General features: G+C 40.7%; 1 protein-coding gene across 1 annotated transcript in view; it reads left to right on the forward strand.

The window, feature by feature from the left end:
- Positions 1-439: 439 nt before the first annotated feature.
- LOC140848917 (uncharacterized) overlaps positions 440-24909 on the forward strand; it is a 126347-nt gene continuing 101877 nt past the window's right edge. Inside the window, exons 1-2 of the mRNA XM_073234170.1 lie at positions 440-517; positions 578-811. Of these exons, the coding sequence (XP_073090271.1) occupies positions 440-517; positions 578-811 (312 nt within the window). The remainder of the gene's footprint in view (positions 518-577; positions 812-24909) is intronic.

The raw sequence follows: 24909 nt of genomic DNA on the forward strand, positions 1-24909 counted from the left end.
TCTGAGCATGGACAATGGACCGCTGCGTTTGGGTCGCTGCAACCTTGGTCCTGGGCAGGCATTGGACTGGGCCCTGGGGTTTCTCAGCAGAGGCCCGTGTGGCTGCCTTGGGGCTTCTGTCTCCCGGATGTCTGGATTTGCTGCCTACGTGTGCCCACCAGTCTGCCTCCATTGTGGTTCTGGCTGGGTGGCAGCGCCCCTGCACAGCCTTTGGGGCTCTGTGCTCCCCTTTATCTGGCCCCTGGGGTGAGACATCATAAGGGGAGGCGGGTAGGAGGCGACGATGAGGACTGTGCTTTGCTTGATGGATGGTGTGGGCAGGACAATCCTTGCAGAGGAGTCTGGGACAGGAGCCCTTTGTCATCCAGGACAAGCTACTGCTCTCCTCGTATGACTTCCTTTCATCACTGTACAACCCCTGAGATCCCGCGAGATCCCCATGAGACGCCGCGAGACCACCGCGAGACCCCGCGAGACCCCAGCGAGAGCCCTCGAGGGCATCCTCCTGCGCGAGCGCGTCGGGCGGCCGCGCCTCAGGCCAGGTTCCGCCCGTCCCTGAGCCGCCTGGGGCTCGTAGGGTCCCGGTCTGTCGTCTCCAGGCCCCGCCGCCCGGGTCGCTCTTGCTCACCGCGTGCCCGAGGCCGCAGAGCGCGCCCCGCAGGCTCCCCTGTGCCCGGTTTGCCCGGAAACCTGCGCTTCACGCCCCCGACGGAGGCCCATCCCGTCGCCAGTGTCCTCGTGGGAAAGACCCCGAAATGCCCGCCGGGTCTCCCGGGGCAAGTCTGCTAGATTCCTACACCCTCCTCCGCAGGTGAGTGGCCCTCCCCGCCCCCGGGTCCCTTGCAAGGTTTGCTTTTGTCCTTGTCTTTGTGCACTTTGAATATACATCCAGGTGTAGGGCTTCTTATTTTTGTTTTTTAGGTTTTGTATGTGTGTCTGTGTGAGATTACTCCGAGCTTCCTCTGTGGGTGCCTCGGCAGTTGTCATAAATCTGAAAAGTTCTCAGCTTTTATTCTTTATATATATATACATATATATATTTGCTATTTTTCTTTTCATTCTCCATTTGATATCCCCATTATGCGTATGTTGCTCGTTTTATAATTGTTCTGTTACTACGTTCTTTCTGATTTTCAGTTTGGGAAGTTTACCGGACCTATAATCAAGCTAATTGAGTTTTTTCTCAGCTGTATCCACTCTACTGTGTTCATCTAATCTTTATTTTCTGTTTCAGTGTTTTTGATGATTAGGATTTTCTTTTGATTTTTTTTCTTAAAATTTGTCTATTTACCCATCTCTTCTTGCATATTGTCTAATTTTTCCATTGCAGACCTTAACCTATGGGACTTACTTTAAATGATCTGATAATTGTAATGTCTGTGTCATTTCTGAGTTTGGTTCTCATACTTGTTTATCCCTTCAAACTTTTTTTCTTGCTTTGGCATGACTTGTAATTTTTGGTTGAAATCTGGACACGATGAATTGGGTGATACGAACTGAGTTAATAGGCCTTTAGTGTGAGGTTCTATGTTAATCTGGTCAGTAGCTGGGCTGTGTTTGATACATGCCATAGCTGTAGGTGTGTCCGAGGCTTCAGATTCTTTCAGTGTGCTTGTTTCTGTCTCCCTTCTTGACTCTGGGACCTTTTCTTTACTTCTCCAGGAGCATCCATTGCCTGCAGCTTTTTCAGCTATAACTCACTCATATTTACTGGAGCCTTATTAGTGTGGTGATAAAACATGGGAGAGGGAGCATTCTAGAATCTTTCAATTAAATTTCAGTATTTTGCTGGGTCTGTGTCTGTAGCCTGTGACCACAGGTGTTTCTTGTATATACAGTTTCCCTCTGCATGCCCATTAGGTAAGACAGGAAGGTTGGAAGGGGAAGGTGTGGGGAAAATGCAAGTTCTTATGGCCGGAATCCTCTGATCCTAAACTACTTGAAGATGTAACTGGTCTACTGCTGGGCTACTGCTTCCACACCCTTGACAATGAGCTGTTATTGACTGAGTCACCATATAAAGAGCTCTGCTCAGTGCTCTGGATGGAGGCAGAGACAGAGGTGGATTATGGTTGGTCCTGCATGCAGACTGCTGGATGCAGATGTGATTTTAGAGGTCGACCTATCACAGGGAGAATAAAGCCGGGAATAAAGCCCTTTACCCCAAGAACATTCCATTGTCATTTCTCGGTCTCACTGAACCCATATAGTGAGCTTGCCCAAGTCTGAAACCCTCAGGCAAAACAGGTAGGAATCAGGAATGACCTACTTCCACAGCTCTAGGACACGTCTCTGGTAGTCCTTCCCCCTGGAGAGAAGGCCTTTGTTACGGAGAAGGTCTGGGCGTCTTTCACAAGCTTTATTTACCCCTTATTTTCTGTGCTAGAGTTGGGAGGGTATCTGAATTTTCACATCTTCGTCAGGAAAACCTGGTGGGATTCATGGAGATAAAGCTCAAACATGTATGTGTGCCACCTTCTAAGACCACAGTCCCAAGGAAATTCTTATTCTCATGCTAGTGCAAACTTAGCCTCCATCAGTTGATCAAAATTTCCATGTAAGTGTTCCCACTAGTATGACTCCACCAGGTAAGGAGTTCTTGGCTTTCACTGCCTGGATTCACCTGGCTCTCCAGATTTTATGGTGGTGGATTGCCCTGTGGCATCAGTTCTCTTGTAGGTGCAAGGTAAGTCACTCGTTTTCAATCTGTTCAGCTCTTTCTTCTAAGGGCAGGACTGGTGACTTTTAAGCCCTTTACATGTTAGAGCTGAAATGGAAAGTTTTTAAGGCTTATAAGTTTTATGAGTGCTAATTGGAACAAAGTCATTTTTAGGATTTTAGAATTTGGGGAGAACTGGTTTTAATGAGGTGAAGTGGAGGCACTTTCTGGGGGCATGACTCAGAGTTTACAGTCATTGCATTCAAGAACCTTGACTAGGACACAGAGAATATGTTGCCAAATTAGTTATTATTTGGGACAAACTAATGGGAAGAAATGACGGAGATGAAGTGAGATGGAGGGAGAAATGCTCCTAAATACTTGGGTACTTCCTATTGTGAAGACTAATTATTTATATAATGGGCTGAATATGTCAGTTTATCATTATATTTAGTTGTCATGAGAACCCAGTATCTATCAGGCATATATTGAGTGTTGAAGTAGCAATGTTTACCCTCATGGAGCCCATATCTTAATGAAGGGTCCCAAAAAATCATTTCTTGTCTACTCAGCAACCATTTCCTCCTTCTCTAACCGAACCATTATTCAGACAGCATGAGGAAATCCTTTGATCTCAGGGAAGGCAGATCCTCTGTCAACCTCAGGGTTTATATTATAATTAGTCTAAGATAGTCATGATAACCCCATTTCTCCTAGCTAGAAACTCAGTATTCCAGTCTGTAGCTTCTTTTCCGGGGACTTCTAGGTAAAGCCTGAAATTTATTCTTCCTAAATAGAGAGGGTCTTAGAGAGTAGATGCCTTTTGTCCTTTCCTTTTTTTGTGAGGATTTTGGTATGAGGATGTGATACCTCAGGCTGCAAAAGTCAGTTTGTGACTCTAAGGGGTTATAAGCAGGAGGACAAGTCAGCATCTGTGGGGAGAGAAGGCTAGAAAGAGCTCTGAACCGCAAAATGAACCCTGAGTCCCTCTGCCTATAATTAATGTTCTGTGGTTGATAGCAGTGCTTCTCCTTATTATGAGTGGTGGATGACCAGTTTTTTCCTAATTCTTTGAGGAGTAATACTTTGCATCTCCATTCTACTCAGTGAGACAAATCCATTGATCATGTGCTTTAATGTTGTAGCACTGTCACCTTGCAATCAAAGCATCTAAGCACTCTTTATTTGTGTTTATTTTATTAAGGACTTATAATGGACAGTCCACAGATTGGCACTGGTTGACATATTGTATTTTGAGTAGTACTCACTAGTTAACGCTCCTTAAGGATGGCCAGTTAGAGCTACCATGTACTAGACATTCAGGCAGTTAGGTTTATTTTTTTTAACTTGTAACCAGATGCTTTTCTAACTGGTAACGTAACAGACAACTAAATACATGAATAAGTGATACAAACACACATACACACATAATTTGGGGGTTGCTAGAAATGTGTTATGTAAGCTTGCAGCCCAAATGTGGTAGCCTGTGTGATGCGGTGCCGTGGATGTTCTTGCTGTTGCTGGGCGTGCTGGATCCCACTGTGTCTGCCCAACTTCCCTGGCACCCACCAGGTGCTGTGGCCTTTCGTAGCTGCTCATAAACCACAGCCTGAGAGGTGGGACAAATGCTCCTCTCTCTTTACTGTTTCCACTTTGTTAGTGCTGCAGGTGCTCTTTTATCTTACAGGGTGCTGTGGACATGTGTCCCTCCCACCATCATATGTTGAAGCCTAATCCCAATTCAGTGGCATCTGGGGGTGAGGCCTTCAGGAGGTGATTAGGTTATGAGGTTGGAGCCTTCATGTATAGAGTTAGTGTCCTTATAAAAGAGACCCCAGAGAGCTCTCTTACTCTCTAGCATGTGAGGAAACAGCTGCAGAAGTGCAGCCCAGGAGAGGGTCCACCCCAGAACCTGACCTTGCTGTGATCCTGGTCTCAGGCTTCCTAGAGCTGTGAGGAATACATGTCTGCTGTTGGTAATACCAGTCTCTGGTATTTTGTTATGGTGGCCCACACAGAGCCACAGGGAAACAATTCTTTATGTTTTCATATCTGGTCTTCTTACCACCCTCTGCCTCTATCACATGATTCAGAGAAGAGCTCAGCCCAGTGGCAGGGGTCAGATCTTGGACTCTTAATCTCCTTTGTCTCTGAAACTAAAGGCCGGACCTACCAGGCTTGTCCCCCTTTCTCACAAGGATCCTTACTCACTCTGATGACAGCATTTGTAGAAGACCCCACACCTGTCCTGCCAGGTAAGCCCAGACATGCCTGAATCTCAGGAGTGGGATATGACCTGGCCTCACATTGGTTCTAAACACACACACACACACTTTCTCTTCAACTAAACAGCAACATGCCCCTCTTTAGACAATTATGTGTCTTTCTCCCTCACAATGCCGGTGTGCTCATTTGAAACCGGTTTTGTATAAATATTTCATATAAATATGTGTCAGGGGAAGGAGATAATGGAGGATTCATCCTGTAAGGTGAATTCTAGCAGTGGCCCTGGTTAGGGGCACCCCAGCAATTGTATTCACTACCAATCTTTGGTAATTGAGAAGACCTAGTGGATTTCTGGAAAGCTAGTCTATGTGGAAAAATGCGCCGTTGCCAAGGCGATGTAGACATATGAAGAGTGGGGTAGGGAAAATTGTCGAAACTACAAGTGTGCATCTAGTTAACTAGGTCATAGAAATACTTAATCAGAAAAGCAATAATGCTGTGAAGGCAAAATGAAAGAATTAGGTGCAAAGAGATGCTTACGTTCTCTGGAGTGAAATGTCAGTTTGTAACTCAAAGATCAAGGGAGAGATTATTCCAAAAAGTAATTTCCTGTGTTTCCTTCTCGGCACAGACCACAACACAAGGCTGTAATATTTTATTCCTTTTCTGAACCGGTATTACTTATCTCCTTTAATGGGTTGAATAGTGTCCCCACTTCCCAAATTCATGTGCATGAGGGTCCTGTGAATGTGACCTTATTTGTAAATCCGTGAGCATGTTTATGACTTTTGTTTTGAAATCTCCATCAAGGTGATCTCTGTTTCATTTAGCCCTCTTTCTAGGGTTCTGTCTTGTAGTTTTGACTGGATCAAATTCCTCTGCCTGCTTGTTTTGTCGGGGATTCTGTGTTTCTTGCCTTGTATTAGATGTCTCTGCTATGCTTTCTGGTCTAAAGAGTAATAGCTTTAGGAAGAAGATGTGCTGTGGTGCCCAGAACCTCAGGATTCTTTACTCTCTAGTGCCTGGTTCTATTTTATGGAGGCCCCAGTGGTTGGCATGCTGTGTGGGGGGCACCTTTCTGCCTGCCTTCTCAAGTGGTCTAAGTGTGGGTGGGCAGTTTGCTTGAGCTGCTTGCTGCCTTTGTGATGAGCTCAGGAATCTCTGTTGAGCTCACTGTGGGCAGGGCCACCTTCTGCCAGGTCTGCAGCAGTGGGGAGGCAGCAAGCACTGGGTTTGGGCCCCCGCAGGGAGAAAGGAGCTCTTGGCTGGCTCCTCCAGGCACCTCTCTGGTTGGGCTGAAAGGGAGCCAAGGAAGCTGGGTGGATCTCCTTCCACCTGCTGGGCAGCCAAGTCTGATGCTGCCACTGGGCCAAGTGGGTTGGTTCCTGGCAGCGTGCAGGGAGGTACCTCAGGGCTGTGTTGTCAGCAAGGGCCATGGAGCATCTGGAGCTCCTGAGGGTTCCCAATCTGTTGGGTGGAGAAAGGGCTGGGGATGTATCCTCTACCTGCCCTTTCTCCCGAGGAGAGAGCTCCGTCCAATCCTTGTCCCCTCTGGCACCCCTCCAACTGCTGGCAAGTCTTTCACACTGCTGCCTCTGCTTTGGGTCTCAGGACTGGTGGGGCGTGCCTGCCCTCCACACGGGCATGGGTCCAGCCCTGGTAATCACCGGAACCCAGTTTACTGTGGGCTTGGGCTCTCAGAGCAGATCTCCAGGGCCACGTGTGTAGTGCTCCTGGGCTCCTACCTGCTCCCCACTCTGTCCCTTTCTCCCGCCTGCAGGCTTGGGTTGGGGGAGCGCTTGGGTCCCAGTCGATCTTGCCATTGCCACCTCACCTCTCTCTGTGTGGTCCTCCTTCCTCCTCAGGTGCAGGAGTCTGTTCTGCAGTCTTTAGGTTGTTTTCAGGTCTTGTTGTATTTGCAGTATTTTTCTCTTTTATGTGTTTTTGGGAGGAGGTTTCTGTCTTGCCTTCCTATTCTGCCATCTTTAATTCCAATTCCTTCTAATGTTTACATTTTGAAATAGAGTCTTTACAGATGTAATCAAATTAAGATAAGGTGTCCGTATAGGAAGAGGGATATTTGGACACACATAGGAGAAGGCCATGTGGAGAAAGAGACAGATTTGCATGCTATAGCCACCATCTAAGAAGGCTAAAGATTGCTAGTAACAACCCCTACTATGTGCATAGTATAGTGTTAGAAGAATAATAGTTTTGTATGAGTTAGGCCACGTCTCTAGAATACATGCACAGATGAAATGGGAAAAATCATCCAGTTTTCTGAAGTGTTTAAAAATTATCAAAGACAGGTACTATTGCTATTGTAGGAAAAGATCATCTTGCCAGTGAAATTATGTTTTCACTTTTCTTCAGGACCCAGATAAAATGATTCAGGATGTGCACTGAATCTCTTATGGCATCCAACCTGTTCGTAGGTTATAAAATATTGATATGATAATAGGACAGAAGTAATGGAAAAATGAACATCATCCAGTATTCCATGATTTGGAGCTAAATTTATTAACTAATTATCCTTTAAGTTGTCCTATTTTTGAAGCACAGGGTGTGGGGTAGGCACTCCTGCGTTAGAGTCTTGATTCCACCACAGGCTGTCTGCAAGGTTTAGGGAAAGCTAATCTTGTTGGATGTCTGCTTCTTTATCTGTGAAATTGTGATAATGTGGGGCATTATATAAATGCAGGTAAATATATATATATAATGAGAAAATCAGATAGTTGCAAGAGCAAGTCTAATGGTACTAAAGGAAGAACTAGAAATATCAGAGATGTGAAGTAAGGAAGTTGATGCCTTTTTTCTGAATAAAGAATGTTTTTTAACAAGGTGATCCAGACTACAGAATTACAAAGCTGTTGAATTCTTGGCCTTTCTTGGTCTCTTATGAAAGGGTTCAATTATTGTGAGTGAGGATTCAGGAACTAGAATAGAAAATAAGGGAGGAGTTATGAGACTTGAATGACTTCAACCTCTGCTGTTCATCCCTTATCAGTCAAGAATCCACTTTCTCCATCTATTAAAGCTGTGTTAACTTTTTTGTAGATTAATGATACCCTGAAAGGCAAAGTCAGTGTATACAGGGCTCTCTTACTTCACTACCAATAGCAAAATGCATGAAATATATTTCATATTCTCTGAGAAACTGGTTATTTGAGTCTGGGATATTTAAGCCCATTGATTAAGATTTGCTATTCATAGTTACTGAGTGCTAGTTAAAAATATCCAGATTTCCTGGAAATTCTAATTCACTGGCAGCCCAGGTAATTTTTATCATTCAGAGATATTTCCAAAACACTTTCAGCCAACCAGCTACCAGGAAAACATGATGCTTTGGACCTAGGAGAGTAGGGTTGGATGCCGTGAGAGATTCAGTGCACGTCCTGAACCATTTCATCTGGGTCCTGATGAAAAGTGAAAACATCAATCCACTTGGTAAAATAAAGAAGTCATTAAAACAAATATGGCCTGTGACTAGTGCAGAAATGAGGATTGTGACATCTGCATAAATTTTCTTGCTGAAGCACATACATATTCACATATTTGAATTACTTATCTTTTATTTCCACTCCCTTCTCGTATATTATAAAGGGTGTGTTGATTTTAATTTTAGGGTCTAGTTTATAAGTTATAAAATACTGAGATGATAATATGACAGTAGTAGTGAAAAAAAGAACATCATCTAGCATTCCATGATTTGGAGCTAAATTTATTAACTAATTATCCTTTAAGATGTCCTATTTTTTAAGATAAGGGTAAGCTCTTCTTAGTGGTACAGAAGGTAGTTACATGATTGAAACAAAAGCATTTCTCCCTTGTTTCCTCTCCATATTTATCTCCATATTATTTTGGGTGTCCAAAGGGAGTACTACATGGGTATTTAGCATCCACCTTTTTTGGATGTCCAGCATCTGTACTTCCTTCCCACATTTGGGAAATGCCCAGAGCCCCTGGTGCCCTGGATGAAGAGCCCGCTTCCCACTATAGCTGTACTTTATGTCGCTGATTCTCTTGAAGCTGGTAGAGGACATATGACCCTGGTACCCACTGATCAGAAACTCCTCCCCACACCAGACCTCGAATTAGGAGCTTGTGATCCAATGAAGAGATCTATAGAGCCCATTCTGAGGCAGGTGTGGGCAGCAGGGCAGTGGGAGAAGTGTGGTGACACCATCCTGGATACCAGGTGGGATGCAGCAGCAGCAGGAAAGGATGCTTTGTCAGCCAGTGTTTGGTGATGGCTACAGGAGTGCCCTCACCAGATTCACTGTGTAGCAGGGTTTTACTTGTAGTCTGGCTATGGTTTAGCATCCCTTTCTCTTACTCATTTTCTAAGTTTCATTCTTCAGCCTTCTCAGTGACTCTAACTGCTATTCTGCCAAGATGCAGTTTTTACCTAAGACCCCTGCCTGACTCAGCCCTCTCAGTAACATGGGTTCTGTTTCTTCCTTCTCCATTCCCATCTTGTACCATCTCATCATAAGTTAACCCCCAACAGTAACAACCCAAATGCGTGAATACCACGTGGCCCTGATGACTCCCTAGCGCAGACACTGCTAGTGCAGTGCCAGGGGAATTCAGGATTCATGCTAGGCCAGCACATGTGGTGGTGGTAACAGCAATGACAAAGCCTTACTGCTGACATGGAGACTTTCAGATCAGGAGATATACAATCTGATGCAACAAATCCATATTTCTTTGAACCAAGTTAATATTTTGGTAAGGTATTCCTGGTGAGGATGCTTTGAGATTGTTAAAATGACAGCAAAGGATTTAGAATATTACATAAACTTAGTTGCTCAGAAAAAAAAAGATTCTTTTAAAAATATTCCTGCTCATTGACAGTGCACCTGGTCACTCAAGAGCTCTGATGGAGATGTACAACGAGATGCATATTGTTTTCATGATTGCTAACACAGCGTCCATTCTGCAGCCATGGGTCAAGGAGCGATTTCAACTTACAAGTATTATTAATCAGGAAATACATTTTTAAGTCTGTAGCTGCCACAGATAGTGACTCTTCTGGTGGATCTGGCGAAAGTCAGTTGAAACACCTTCTGGCAAAGATTCTCTATTCTAGACGCCATCAAGAACATTTATGATTCATGGGGAGAGTTCAAAATGTCAACATGAACAGGAGTTTGGGAGCAGTTGATTCCAACCCTTATGGGTGATACATTGAGGGGTCAGGACCTAAGTGGGAGAAGTTACTGCATATGTGGAAACAGCAAGAGAACTAGAATTACAAGTGGAGCCTGAAGATGAGACTTAGTTGCAGCAAACTCATGATCCAAACTTGAATGGATGAGGAGTTATTCTTACGGATGAGTAAAGACAGTGACTTCTTGAGATGGAATCTATTCCTGGTGAAGATGCTATGAAGATTGTTAAAATAATAACAAAGGATTTAGAATCTTATATAAACTTAGTTGATGAAGCAGCAGCAGGGTTTGAGAGAATTGACTCTAATTAATTGAAGTGCTACTGTGGCTAAATTTTCCTTTTCTTGAAAGGAAAAGTTGATGAGGCAGAATTCGTTGTTGTCCTTTTTTAAGAAATTGCCACAGCCACTCCAGCCTTCAGCAACCACTGTTGTCAGCCAGCAGCCAGCAGCCAGCAGCTTCGAGGCCGGATCCTCCGCCAAAACATGAGGGCTCCCTGAAAGCTCAGATAATGCATAGAACGTTTAGCAATAAGTTATTTTTTAATTAAGGTTTGTACATTGTTTTTTAGACATAATGTCATAGGACACTTTAAATAGACTACAGTATACTGTAAAACAAGTTTTATATGCACTGGAGAACCAAAAAACTGATTTGACTCACTTTAGTTGGATATTTGCTTTATTGGGGGTGGTCTGGAACCAGACCTGCAATATCTCTAAAGTATGTCTATAGGTGGGCTTCATTTTTGAGTTGCTTTGTGTAGAGGGGATCATATGATACATCTATTTTTTGTAACATTTTTACCTAGTGATACATTTTGGAGATCTTTTCATGTAACTGTAGACTTGTACCTCATATTTTAAACTAATAACACTCCATAGAATGGCTACATACTAATTAATGTAACAGTCCTATTCGTAGATATTTGTGTCTTTTCCAGTGTTTGATTTCTTGTGAAAATGTTTCCAGAGGTTATATTTATTTCTGCCTCCTTGGGAACATAAATATTTCTCTTAGACACCAGGAAATGAATGCTGTCAGAAGAGTGTGCATTTTACAAAAGACTGTGGCTTTGGGGACTGCATGTTAGCTATAGGCGTAAATATTAAAAACAGCTCAGAGTGGGAGTGTTTTGGAATTAAGGGGCCAGAATCCCTCTTGGCCCTGTCTGAGAACAACTCTAATGACTGAACCTTCCCTCAAATCTCTTCCAGCTGTAGTATTTGAAGGCTAAATCGACTTCTCGCTCTTTTAGGGAACTCTCTGTGGCACCAAATCCCCACCTACATATTTGGATTGTAGAATGATTGACAGACCATATACTCTTCCAAATCAAGGGAGTCTGGATTGCTAGCTTAGTGTCCATGGTTCTTAGCAAATTTCACTTCTGGGGTGCCTTGTTGATTGAACCATGGATGAAGTTAGAGTGCACTTAGAGTGCATTTGATCAACTGTTTCATTCTCTCTGTCTTAAAGTGAGACAGATCAGTTACCTTTCATTTCAAACCCATGATTCCTAATCAGTTTGGACATCAATATCTGGATATAAAGCAATTGACTTCAGACTTCCTAGTTTAGAGGGAAATATGATTTAGGAAATAGGTCACAGACTCTGGGTTAGACAGACTTGGGTTTGACACTCAGCTACCCCCTAATATCTGAGGAACTTTAAGGAGATTACTTAATTTAGCTCAAGATCATCATGTAATGTAATGGGAATGCCAGTAGCTACCATAATAGCTTTGGACTAAGAAATAATATAAAAACTGTAAAATGCCTGTCATACAGTAGGTTCTCTTGGGAAAAGACATATACAGAGGGCAAATGTGAAAACATCAGCTGTCAAGATTATTATCTAGGTTGAGATTATGGATCTATGTGACATAGCTGATATCAGGCAGTTACTTCATATTTCTAAATCTCAGTCAAATCTAACAATTCCACTTTTGAGTATATACCCTCCAAAATTGAAATCAGAGTATTGAACAGATATTTGTATGCCTGTGTTCATACAAACATTATTCACAATACCTAAAAGGTAAACAACTCAATTGTCAGTCTACAGAAGGGAGAAGCCAAATGTGATATATAATTATAATGGAATATTAACCAGTCTTAAAAAAAAGAAATTCTGACCCATGCTACAGCACAGATGAACTTTGAGGGCTTTATGCTGTTAAATAGGCCTGTCACAGTAAGCCAAGTGCCATATGATCCCACTAATTTGAGTTACCTACAGCTGTCAAATTCATACAGACATAAAGTAGAATGGTGGTTTCCAGGCTGAGGGAACTGGGAATAGAATATTTTTTGTTCAATAGGTAACTGAATTTCAGTTTTGGAAGATAAGAGTTCTGGAGATGTATGATGGTACAATATAATGAATCTATTTTATACCACTAAACTGTACATTAAAAAATGGTTAAGATGGTAAATTTTATGTTATATGTATTTTACAATTAGAAAAATAGGAAAAATTATTATTGAGTATGATGTTAGTTGTGGGCTTGTCATATATATTACTTTTGACTTTTATTATGTTGAGATAATTTCTGTACCTAATTTTTAAAGAGTTTTTTATCATAAATGGATGCTGAGTTCTGTCAAATATATTTTACTGTATCTATTGATATGATCGTGTGATTTTTTTCTTTCATTCTTTTAAAGTGATGTGTCACATATATTGATTTGGTATATTGGAACAACCTTGCACTCCAGGGATAAATCCCACTTGTTCACAGTTAATGATATTTCTAGTGTGCTGCTAAATTTGCTCTGCTAATATTTTATTGAGTAGTTCTGCATCTGTAGTCTTTATGAATATTGACTTGTAGTTTTCTTGCAGTGTCCTTTTCTGGCTTTGATATCAGGGTAAGGCTGGCCTCATAAAATGAGTTTAGAGTGTTCCATTCTCTTTGATGTTTTTGGAAGACTTTGAGAAGGATTGACATTAGTTCATTTTTAAATCTACCAAACACTGCCTGGGTTTGGCATTTTCTTCATTGGGAGATTTTAAATTACTGATCCAGTCTCCTTATGTAATTGGTCTGTTCAGATTTTCTGTTTCTTTCTGATTCAGTCTTGGTATATTTCTAATTTTTTTCCATTTCTCCTAAGTTCAGTTTATTGGAGTGTAGTTCATAATAGTCTGTTATGATCCTTTGTATTTCTGTGGCATCAGCTATTATGTCTCTTTCATTTATAATTTTGTTGATTTGAGTCTTCTCTCTTTTTCTGTTGACTTGGTAAGTCTAGCTAAGGGTTTTGTTTATCCTTTTAAAGAAGCAAGTTTTATTTTTGTTAACTTTTTATGTTGTTTTCCTCTTTTCTTTTTCATTTATTTCTGTTCTGATCATTGTTATTTCATTCCCTGTGCTAACTTTGGCCTCAGTTTGTTGTTCTCTTTCTAGTTCCTTGACATGCAGAGTTAAGATGCTTATTTGAGATCTTATATATTAATGTGTTTATTGCTATGAACTTCCCTCTTAGAACTGCTTTTGCTGTATCCTGTAAGTTTTGGCATGTTCTCTTTCCATTTTTGTTTGTCGCAAAATAATTCCCCCCCCCCTTTACTTTCTTCTTTGATCCATTGGCTGTTCAGCAGAGTATTGTTTGGTTTCCATGTATTTGTAAGTTTTCCAATTTTCTCTGTTACTCATTCCATTGTGGTTAAAGAAGATACTTGGTATAACTTCAGTTTCTTGACTTGCTAAGACTTGGTTTATATTCTAACAAATGGTTTATCCTATAAAATATCCCATGTACACTTGAGAAAAGTTTGTATTCTACTCTTGTTTGATAAAATGTTCTGTGTGTATTTAATTAGGTCCTCTTGGTTGATAGAGTTGTCCAGACCTTCAGTTTCCTATTGATTCTCTGTCTTGGTGACCTTTTCATTGTTTATACTGCATTTTTAAAGTCCTTAACTATTGTTGTATTGGTCACTATTTCTCCTTTTAGCTCTGTTAGTTCTTACTTTATCTATTTAGGTGGTCTAGTTTTGGGTGCATAAATATTTACAGTTGCTACATCTTGATGGAGTGACTTCTTTCTCATTATATAATCTTTTTCCTTTTTCTTTTTGATTAAAGTCTAGTTTTTGTGATGAAAGTGTATTTACTAGGATTCCCTGTCCAAGAGACTGTAGGATGGGCTCTGAAGCTACCCGGGTTCTCTGATAAGGCTTACTAGATGGTCAGGACTGGGTACTGTACTCAGTAGTAAATGGGACTATGTTTTAGCTTCCCTGCCCTGGGGCGGAGGGCAGCAGAATGGTCCCCAGGGCTTGCACAGCTCATTTTTAGGGACCTGAATCAGGCAAGAGTATGCATTAAATTCCCTGACTAGGTGGGGCACCAGTTTTGCTCTACATATGGGAGAAGCCGTGAACTGTTTTTTTCTGTTAAAGTGCCACTGTGTGCAGGGCTGTTGGATGGGCTACATAGCTTCCTGTGTGCTCTAGTTTGGTTCCCTGGTTTTGGTTTCCTGCTCAGGTGGAGCAGGAAAACTATCTTTAAAACAGGGAAGCATCTTTTTTTGTGCTCTTGACCAAAGCAAACCTATTTCCTAAGTTCCCTGGAGGAAGAGTGCTACTTGCTTTCTCTGTAGACAGTCAACTCTGCCTGCCAGATTCTGTGTTTGGGCTGTGGAGCTTCCAGGTTCTGGCTAGGCTTTCTGGCCAGGTAGGGTTAGGAGCTATATACAGTAATGACCAGAGCAATGAATTAGCTTCCCTGCCTGAGCAGAGTGGGGGAACTGACTCCGAGCCTGGAGATGCTTTGTTTGTGGTCTTCAGCTATGCTCCTCCCCAAGTTCCCTGTGTCACTGGTTTACTCTACAGATTGTCAGCTCCGCCTGCATCACTCTCTGCTCAAGTGTTGCTAGCTATGCAGCTTCCAGGTGTTCTGGTCAGATGCAACTGGGAGCTATACTCAGCAGTGCGCTCAGCACCCCTGCTTGGGCAGGTACAGGACAGGCTTCAGGTCTGGTAAGGATCTTCATTTGGAGACCCAAGTCAGGCAGGCCTGCATCCTGCAAAGTTCCCTGGTCAGAGGTACCACCATCTTGGCTGTGTAGATGAGCAAAGCTGCTGGTAGTGATTACTGTCTGGGTGCTACAGGTGAGAACTCAGTCTGCTAATATCCAAGGGCTGGTTGCTGTAAGCTCTTCCCCCTTCTCTGTTACAATCAAACTCCAAGTGGTTAAGCCTTGCATATTCCCTTGCAGTCCCTGTGGAGTAAGACAGGAGTGGGGGCTCCCAAGATGTCACCCACAACTCTTGGGGCAGCTAGATGTCCACCCTGGGTTCTCTTTTCCCACTGAAGGAACTCAGGGAAGACCACCTGGTGTGATACTGTGCCAGCTGGGGAGGGGGGAGGTGCAGTGCTGTCAGTATGTACCACTCCTTTCCCCCCTCTAGTGCAGTCTGTCTGGGTCTCTGGTGTGGTGCTGGGGGTTGCTTCAGTCTCAGCCCCATGTTCTAGGATTCTCTCAGTGGTGTCTTCTCCCTGATTAGTTGTTAGTTCTTATAGAGAGAGCAGAGTTAGAAATGACCTGTGTCACCATGACCCATACTTTTCTTTTTAAAACAACCTGTGTCACCATCTTGGTGACCCATATCTTTCTTATTAAGTATTGTTTATTTTATTTCTTTTAACATTTATAATGGCTACTTTGAAATCTTCATTAAATTTGACATCTGTGTCCTCTGAAAGTTTCTATTGCCTGTGCAATAGGTCATACTTTATTGTGCACAGGCCATACTTCTCTATTTCTCTATTTTGGTGTTTCCAACAGGTTTATTGTTGTTGTTTGCTTTTTAATGTATTTAATGACTTGGCCTGACTATTTTATTGATTTTGGTAATATTTTATGAAGCCTATAATGTCATTCCTCAGAAAGCACAGCTTGGGCATGTACCTGTCACCCTGCATTGACAATGATCTTAGCAGTTCTCTTACTGGCTCTTTCTTTGTGGCTTTCTCAGAGGCTGCCTGCATCTGCTGTTATCACAACAAGATGACAGGCTTCACTAATTGCCAGATAATTGTTCTGTTGTTTCCAGCAGTGCCCTACAACATAAGTTGTTCCAGCATCTTACCAATTTAATTTGAGCTGCTTTGCTATAGTTTTTGAGTCTAGTGTTTGAAGTTTGTTCTGACCCCAGGAGGGATTTTCTTAGCTATCACTGTTTGTGATTCTCTTTGGTAAACAAACAGGCTTCTAGGTTTTAGCTCCTAGTGCTCAGAGAGTTACCAGTCCTCTTAAGTGCTATCACCAGAATCTCCACTAGTTTTGAAAACACCCTCAGGCTTGCACTTCCCCACACTTCTTCCAAATAAAGACAGTTCCTTATAGAGAGCTTTGGGGCTCTGTTCTTATGGTCTGCCTTTCCTCCTGGAAAATCTCTGAGCCACTGCTCTACAGCTGGGCTCAAAGGCAGTGTGTTGCATCCCTTGTGACAATCCCGTTTTGTGAGAAGGATGCTGGGCAGGGGCCATACCTCCAGGTTTCCCAGCTTTCCTTGCCTAGCACAGAACCTAAACCCAATGAAGAGGCTAGGACAGGGAAGCTGGGGCCCCGGTATCTTCAATCTAACATACCTGGGGTTGAACCACCACCCTGCAAGTAGGGGCTGGGTGGGGAAAAGGAGCTCTTGATCTTTCAGCTCTGTTCACTTGGAAGTTAGCCTCTGCAACATGAAACCAGTGAGTGATGACATATCCTGGTGGCCTGCTCCTTCTGGGGATATAACTGCCTCTTAACCAGGGTTTGGGGGAAAGGGACCCTTGACTTCTTGGCCAGACCCACTCAGTGTGGAATTCTCATCATACTGAGATGTTTGGGTGGGAGGAACAGAAATGATTCAGGTGCCACAGACTCTTAGCTCGATGTGATAGATTTTCTTCAATAAATGATCCTCATTTGCTGTATGACCTTGGGAGAATTTTCTGAGACTCAAGTAGTTATTTTCTACAGTTTTTATCAGCTCAGGTTGTTTTGCTGAGGAGTGGGTCCACAGATCCCATCACTTGGCCTCTGCAGAAATTGCCTCCTTTGAAATTGTGCAGTGCAGGATTGGATCCCTCGATAAGTTATTTTAAAGTCACCACTTTTTAAAGTCAGTGACTTCCTGCCCATTTTCCTGTTAATTGTACACAATACATTTCTTTAATTCTCTAGATTTTGAAAGTCTCAGCTTCTCCTGATCCTCCTTCATTAACCAAGATCACTTTAAGTACTTTGCATAGAAATAATTAGCTCCTTATTTTTAACCAACACTTCTTAATCAACACTCACATCCCTTTAGCTAAGCTTCCTATGGAGCACAAAGAAAGAAGTCCAGCCCCAATGGTGATTTTGGTTTTATCTGATTCAAAAGTAAAATTAAACACCAAACATGTTGCAGAAGAGGGGAACTAAATAGCTCCTGAGGGTATATTAGGCAAGTTTCATAAGACAAGCTCTGAGTGCAAAGCAAATAATTTTGCAAAACAGTCAGCTGAGGAGTAAGTAAAGGGAATAGTTATAAAAATCTTTTATAATCCAAGTAATATAATTTTCCCTCTTCTATTCAATTGTTTTAAATCTAAATTCAATAATTTATTATTGACTAAATTCCAAGAAGAGAGTTTTATGAAATCAAATATGACCACAATTTACTGTTTGGATAATTATTTGCAAATGTTTCTGAAAATATCTAACTCAGCTGTTGCTGTATTGCCTAATATTTAATATGGGATAAATAATAATAAAAATAATGTTTCTGTTAAGTTCATGGAGCATTTTGATGGCAAGATAAAGTAATTCATGTGCTCTACAAAATTTTAAAACTTTGTAAATATATTTGACTTTTATTTGAGTATGTATGAGGTCCTTTATTATTTTCAAAGTGATCTACCAAAAAAAATGTCAAATGAAGACAAAGTGAGAATTCTGCCAGACAATTTTTGGTTCACCACTAGTAGATACCCTTTCCCCCCAATTTCTGCTCTGCTCCCCTGAGAGCAGATGTACTCACCTTAAGCTCTGACTAGAATATTGAAGATTCCTGCCCTCTCCATTTCCAGAGCAGATTTGCTTTTCATCTGTTTTATTATGGGATTTCCACATAAGACTTCTGCTTTGCAAATCATTCCAAGGCTAAAATAATTTTAAAAACCACTGTCCTAGGGTACTTAGTAACATGAAATTAGTTATCCACATTTAAATTATACATGCATTTTCAAAATGGTTGCAGATAAAAAAAAAGCTAAAGCAGTATAGAAAGCATGATTTTCAATGGGAAGGTGAGAATTAATACTGATAACACCTCCCATTATTGAACATTTATATTCTGTGAGGTAAATGGAAGTTCCTATGGCCAGGATCCTCACCTGACCCTAAACTACTGGATGCTGTACTTGGCCTACTGCTAGACTAATGCTTCCATTCACATAGGCAATGAGCTTTTATTGACTGAGTCACTGTATAAAAAGCTCTGCCCAATGCTCTTGGTGGAGGCAGAGATGGATGACGTGAATAGGGACCTGCAGACTGCTGGATGCAGACGTGATTCTAGTGCTTGACCTACCGTCATGAGAGTAAAGCCAGGTGTAAACTCTTTTACCCCAAGAACATTCTGTTGTCATTTCTCAGTCTCACGGAATTCATAGTGAACTTTCCCTGGGCTGAAAGCCTCAGGCAAGACACTATCTAATGCTTAAAACAGCCCTGCAACAAATTATCTTGATTTTTGAGAAGAAAGTCTTCGTGATAACTGTTCTTAGAAAAGAGGAATGAAAGTGGGAAAAGGATACAACAATTTGGGGAGCTGATGACATCATCCTTTTATACCATATTCCTAACTATTGTATCATGTATGTTTGTAACAAGTTGAGTAATTTTAGCTTGTTGGGGATATGAATGTAAAGTGGATTTTTTTTGTCTTCATTGCTTTCAACTGTGCTGTTTTAAGTCTCCTTGAGCTGCCCCCTAATAATAGTTCACTTAGCTTTTTTGTCAGGCTTATTCTGCTAAATATCACCAGAGTGTCTTGTTTTTCTTTGAAATCTATACTAAGTATGAACCAAAACATGCCTATTTTTGCTTGGAGTAGGGAAGGAGGGGCTCCGGCTCTGCGAGCAAGAGGAGAAGGAGCGTTACAGATGTTTTCTTAGACATCTTCCCATGCACTTGCCCCATGGTGGATATGGGGAGTTGTCCCAGGCCCTGTTCTGGTTTTGCCTGTTGCTGGTGACTGATGAAGTGGTCTCTGGGGTTTGTGCACTTTCTGTGAGGTGATGTTTACTTTCACCTGGACTCCTTCAATCAATGATGTCCCCATTGGGGAGGCAGCTGTGTTTTCTTCGGCCCATCTGTGGGACACTACCAACTGTGCTCCACTCCCCTGCAGCTCCCTGGCAACCTCATGGTGCATGTCCCTCTTTAACCCTGTGCTCCTTCCACGGAGCCGCAGGAACCACTGAAGACCTCTTCTGCATCATCTGAGGGCCTTGGAGAACATAGCAGGCCAGAAGCCATCTTCTTTCTAGGGTTACTACTTCACTGTCTGTTGAAGTGGGACATACATTTAGAAATATTTGGACCAGAAATAGATATCAGTCTTTGCTTGAGTGTATCCCTAACCACAGGGAATATTTTACTGAGCATCATCCTCACCTCTCCCTTACTGGGAAAGGGATGTTGACAATTGACAACATCACTTGGCATGCTCTAGAGTCCTTGAGCTCCCTTCATTCTGTGCTTTGGTGGAGGCATCAGAGCGGGCCTTTGGGTAGTGCAGCTCGGTACGCACCTCTTATTAGGCACTCCCAATCCAGAGGAGGAGGGCTGATCCAGTAGACCCTGTAGGGAGTTGGCTGCCTCCTGCTGCTTGCAGCTCCATTAGAATGAGGAAGTGAGGGGGGGGGAGTTTTCTTTCCCTGGCTTGATTCAGACCTCATGAGCCAAAATACTAAATCAACAGGAAAAATAACTCTATATATCCTGCTACATTGCCATGTACTACAGGAAAAATATTTCCTTGAATTAAATCATTTGGGTTATGGACTAAGAGGCATTTTTTCAAATTCATTTAGAGTTCAGCAAATTATCTAGAATTGTCCTAGATCTGTCAAATTTTAAAATTGAAAAAGCTTAGCTGTTAGAGATTCTGTTCTCTAGTTTTATAGGTGAACAGACAAACATAGAGAAATAAATTTTGTTTACCTAGGAGCTAGTATCCCAGAACATGGATCTCTTGACATCCAGTCCAGAGTTCTTTCTACTACACTGTGATCTCTTTTCATGGAATGCAAAACACAGTGGGTTCTGTATTAGCTGTGTGACCTAATACAAATGGCCTCAAGTTTATGTTCTTCAGTTGTTTCAAAGTAAACGGGATGGTAATAGTACCTATCTTACAGAGAGACACAGATTCAGTAATGTGATGCATGCACAGAGAGCTTAACCTATGAGTGTCACATGGTTAGGGCTTACAAAATGCAAACTCTTATTAGTCATTATTAGTCATTATTATCATCACTGGCTACCACTCCACTTTTTCTGTCTGAGTTTATATCTGTTATGGCAAATTAGGCAAGGCTGTTGCACAGTAATGTGCAAATGTTCCATTTAAACACTAAGAGATAGATTCTTTCCTCCAACTACATGTTAATATAGCCTCCCTAATCATTTCTGTCTGACTGCAGGGCAGAGGGAAGGTGAATCCACACCTGTTGCCTCTCATTCTCTGAACCACTTATGGAGACAGGATAGGAGAGTCCAGATATAGCACACAGATCAAGGAAAGTGCCACTCACTGGCCATTATCTGGAACCCGTGCAGTGATCTACAAGCTGGAGCCCGCAAGGTTCCCTACAGCTGGACAGAACCCAGGAATGCTTACCCTAGACAAGATCATCAGTATCCTAGGAAGACCCACTTTCCTAGTCACCCACCACCTTAGCCTTGCTTTGAGGGAATTAGCTTTTGGACTTCAATAGCAACTTCATCTTTTTACCTTTGTTCTGATGATTTTGTCTTTTTTGATCATTTAAAATGTTTTAGGACATAAATGTATAATTATATAGAGTATATGTAATATATAATATATACTAATGCATAAAGCATTATGGAATATTATTACAAAAGTGTTTTTTTGATTAGTTTCCAGAAGAGGTCTTGTATCTCTTCCAGAATCGTGCAGCCCCTCTCCCTGCCACCTCTGCTAGTGTTTCCATCTGCGTCTTCATGGCCAGGTGGTGATGTTGTGTTTGCTGTTCTGCAAGGAAGTATGAAAAAGACAGTAATATTGTATCAATTTAAAAAGCTTTTTTAAAAATGATAAATTTTTATGGTTTTTTGTTTCAAGATGTCTTTTCTTTTATGATGTAATAGTTAATAATAGATGGTAGGAGGTTTTTTTAAATGCCATTACTTGGAAAAATATAAACAGGACTATAACAGTCTCCCTCTCATTTTTATCATATTGTAAGTTCATTTGTATACAAGTAATAAATTTACATAGTTAATTAAATAAAAAAGGAAAAAGTAAATGGTTTCCCTGTACCCCACCTACTAGTGTTACTGATATCTTAGTACTTTTGTAGTTTATGTGCATGTATATATATGTGTTTGTGTGTGTGTGTGTGTATACCTGTAACACACTTTTTTATTTTTACCCCTCTAACTCTTTTAAACCAAAGATAAAATTTACTGCTCTGCCCCTTGCTCTTTTCACATAAATGTGTTATCCTGGAGGTTTTTTCTTTTTTTTTTCCTGTATCAGCACATTGAAGCATTTTCTTTCATCCTTTCATAATAGTAGCAGAGAATTTAAAGTAGGATTAAACTGTAATTTATTTAACCAGTCTTCTAATGCATATAGAACTGTTTGTAACTTTCTGAAGCTATAAACAATGCTACAGTGAATAGCCTGGCATATTTATCATTTAACACTCATGCAAGTCTATCTATAGGACAAGTTCCCTCAAGTTCTCAATTGCTAGGTATGAGAATAAATGCAAAGGTAGTTTTTTTCCCCAATAGGTTTGTTTGTTTTTTATTTTGATATTTTTTTTTATTGAACTATAGTTGATATGCAATATCATATTGGTTTCAAGCATAAAGCATAGTGATTTTACAGTTATATGCATTATTAAATCCTCACCCCAAATAGTGTAGTTTACTGTCAATGTAGAAAGATGTTCAGAACTCTTGACTATATTCTCCATGCTGCACTTTCATCCCCCTGACTAACATATTATGATTGAGATTTTGTGCCACTTTATTCCCTTCAACTATTTCACCCTCCCAGCCCCAGGGTAACCACCAGTCACTTCTCAGTGTCTAGGAATTTATTGCCGTTTTGTTCATTTTGTTTTGTCTTGTTTTTAGATTCCACATATAAGTGAAATTATATGGTATTTGTCTTTTTCTGCCTGGCTTATTTCACTTAGCATAATACCCTTTAAGTCCATCTATGCCATTGCAAATGGCAAGCTTTGTTTCTTTATTATGGACGAATAATATTCCATTGTGTATATGTATTATACCTTCTTTATCCATTCGTCTATTGATGGATACTTAGGTTGCTTCCATATCTTGGCTATTGTAGATAATGTAATAAACAGAGGGGTGCATATGTCTTTTTGAATTGGAGCTTTTGTTTTCTTTGGGTTAATTCCTAACTAGAATTACTTGGTCAAACAGAATTTCTATTTTTAGTTTTTTGAGGAACCTCCATACTGCTTTCCATAGTGGCTGCACCAATTTACATTCTCACCAACAGTGTAGGAGGGTTTCCTTTTCCCACATCCTCACAACCTTTGTTATTTCTTGTCTCTTAGTGGCCATTCTGAGTGGCATAAGGTGACATTTCACTGTGGTTTTGATTTGCATTTCCTGGGTGATTAGCAGTGTGGAGCATCTTTTCATGTGTCTACCATCTGTATGTCTTCTTTGTAAAAATGTCTATTCAGATCCTCTGCCCAGTTTTCAATTGTGTTATTCTTTTGGTGTTGAGTCATATGAATTCTTTATATATTTTGAATGTTAACCCCTTATTGGATAAATCATTTATTAATATATTACCCCATAGTGTAGGTTACCTTTTTGTTTTATTGATGGTTTCCTTTGCTGTCCCAAAATTTTTTAGTGTGATGAAGTCCCACTTGTTCATTTTTGCTTTTGTTTCCTTTGCCTGGGGAGACATGTCCAGAAAAAATTACTCATGTTTATGTTGATGAGGTTTTTGCTTATGGTTTTTTCTAAGAGTTTTATGGTTCATATCTAATATTTAGGTCTTTAATCCATTTTGAGTTTATTTTTGTGTATGGTGTTTAGACAGTAGTCCATCCAGTTTCATTCTTTTTCATGTACCTGTCTAGTTTTCCCAACACCATTTATATTAACTGGCCATAGGTATGTGAGCTTATTTCTGGGCTCTCTATTCTGTTCCATTGATCCATGGGTCTTTCCTTGTGCTGGTGTTGTGCGATTTTGCTTACTGTGGCTTTGTAGTATAGCTTCAAGTTAGAGTGTGATGTGCGCAGATTTGTACGTCTTTCTCAATATTGGTTTGGCTACTTGGGGACTTTTGTGGTTCCATATGTATTTTAGGATTACTTGCTCAAAAAATGCCATTGGTATTTTGATAGGGATTGCACTGAATCTGTACATTGCTTTGGGCAGATGGCCATTTTGACAATATTAATTCTTCCCATCCATGAACATGGAATAGATTTCCATTTATTTGTGTCTTCTTCAATTTTTTAAATCAGTGTCTTACAGTTTTCAGAATTCAAGTCTGTCATCTTCTTGGTTAGGTTTACTACCACATATTTTATTCTTTTTGATGCAGTTGTAAATAGAATTATTTTCTTGATTTATCTGTCTGTTAATTAATTGTTAGTACATAGGAATGAATTCCATTTCTGTATATTGATTTTCTATCCTGTGACTTTGCTGAATCTCATTATTCTAATAGTATTTTGGTAGTCTTTGGTTTTCTATATATAGTATTATTTCATCTATAAATAGTGATAGTTTTACTTCTTCCTTACCAATTTGGATGGCTTTTATCTCTTTTTCTTGTTTGACTGCTATGGCTAGGTCCTTCCAGTACTATGTTAAATAAAACTAGAGAGATTGGGTATCCTTGTTCTTCATCTTAGAGGAAAAGCTTTCATCTTTTTGCTGTTAAGTATGATGGTACCTATGGGCTTGTACTATATGGCCTGTGTTTATGTGGAAGTATGTTCACTCTATACCCATTTTGTTGAGAGTTTTTATCATGACTGGATGTTGAATTTTGTCAGATGCTTTTTTATCATCTATTGAGATGATCACATGGTTTTTATCCTTCATTTTGTTAATGTGGTGTGTCATATTTATTTATTTATGAATACCGTACCATCCTTGCATCCTTGAAATCATTTCCACTTGGTCATGATGGATGATCCTTTTGATATGTTTTTGAATTGGGTTTGCAGTATTTTGTTGAGGATTTTTGCATCTACGTTCATCAGGGATATCGGTCTGTAGTTTTCTTTTTTTGTATTGTCCTTGTCTGGTTTTGGTATTAGAGTGATGCTGGCCTCATAGAATGAGTTTGGAAGTATTCCCTCCTCTCCTGCTTTTTGGAATACTTTAAGAAGGATGGGTGTATTAACTCTTCTTTAAATGCATGGTAGAATTCACCTGTGAAATCATCTTTTCCTTGGACTTTTGTTTGCTGGGAGTTTTTTTTATTACCAGTTCAGTTTTGTTCCTGGTAATTGTTCTGTTCAGATTTTCTGCTTGCTGGGTTAGTCTTGGAAGATTGTACATTTCTATGAATTTGTTCATTTCTTCTAGGTTGTCCAA

Source organism: Manis javanica, chromosome 1, assembly GCF_040802235.1.
Source record: "Manis javanica isolate MJ-LG chromosome 1, MJ_LKY, whole genome shotgun sequence".
Lineage (NCBI taxonomy): Eukaryota > Metazoa > Chordata > Mammalia > Pholidota > Manidae > Manis > Manis javanica.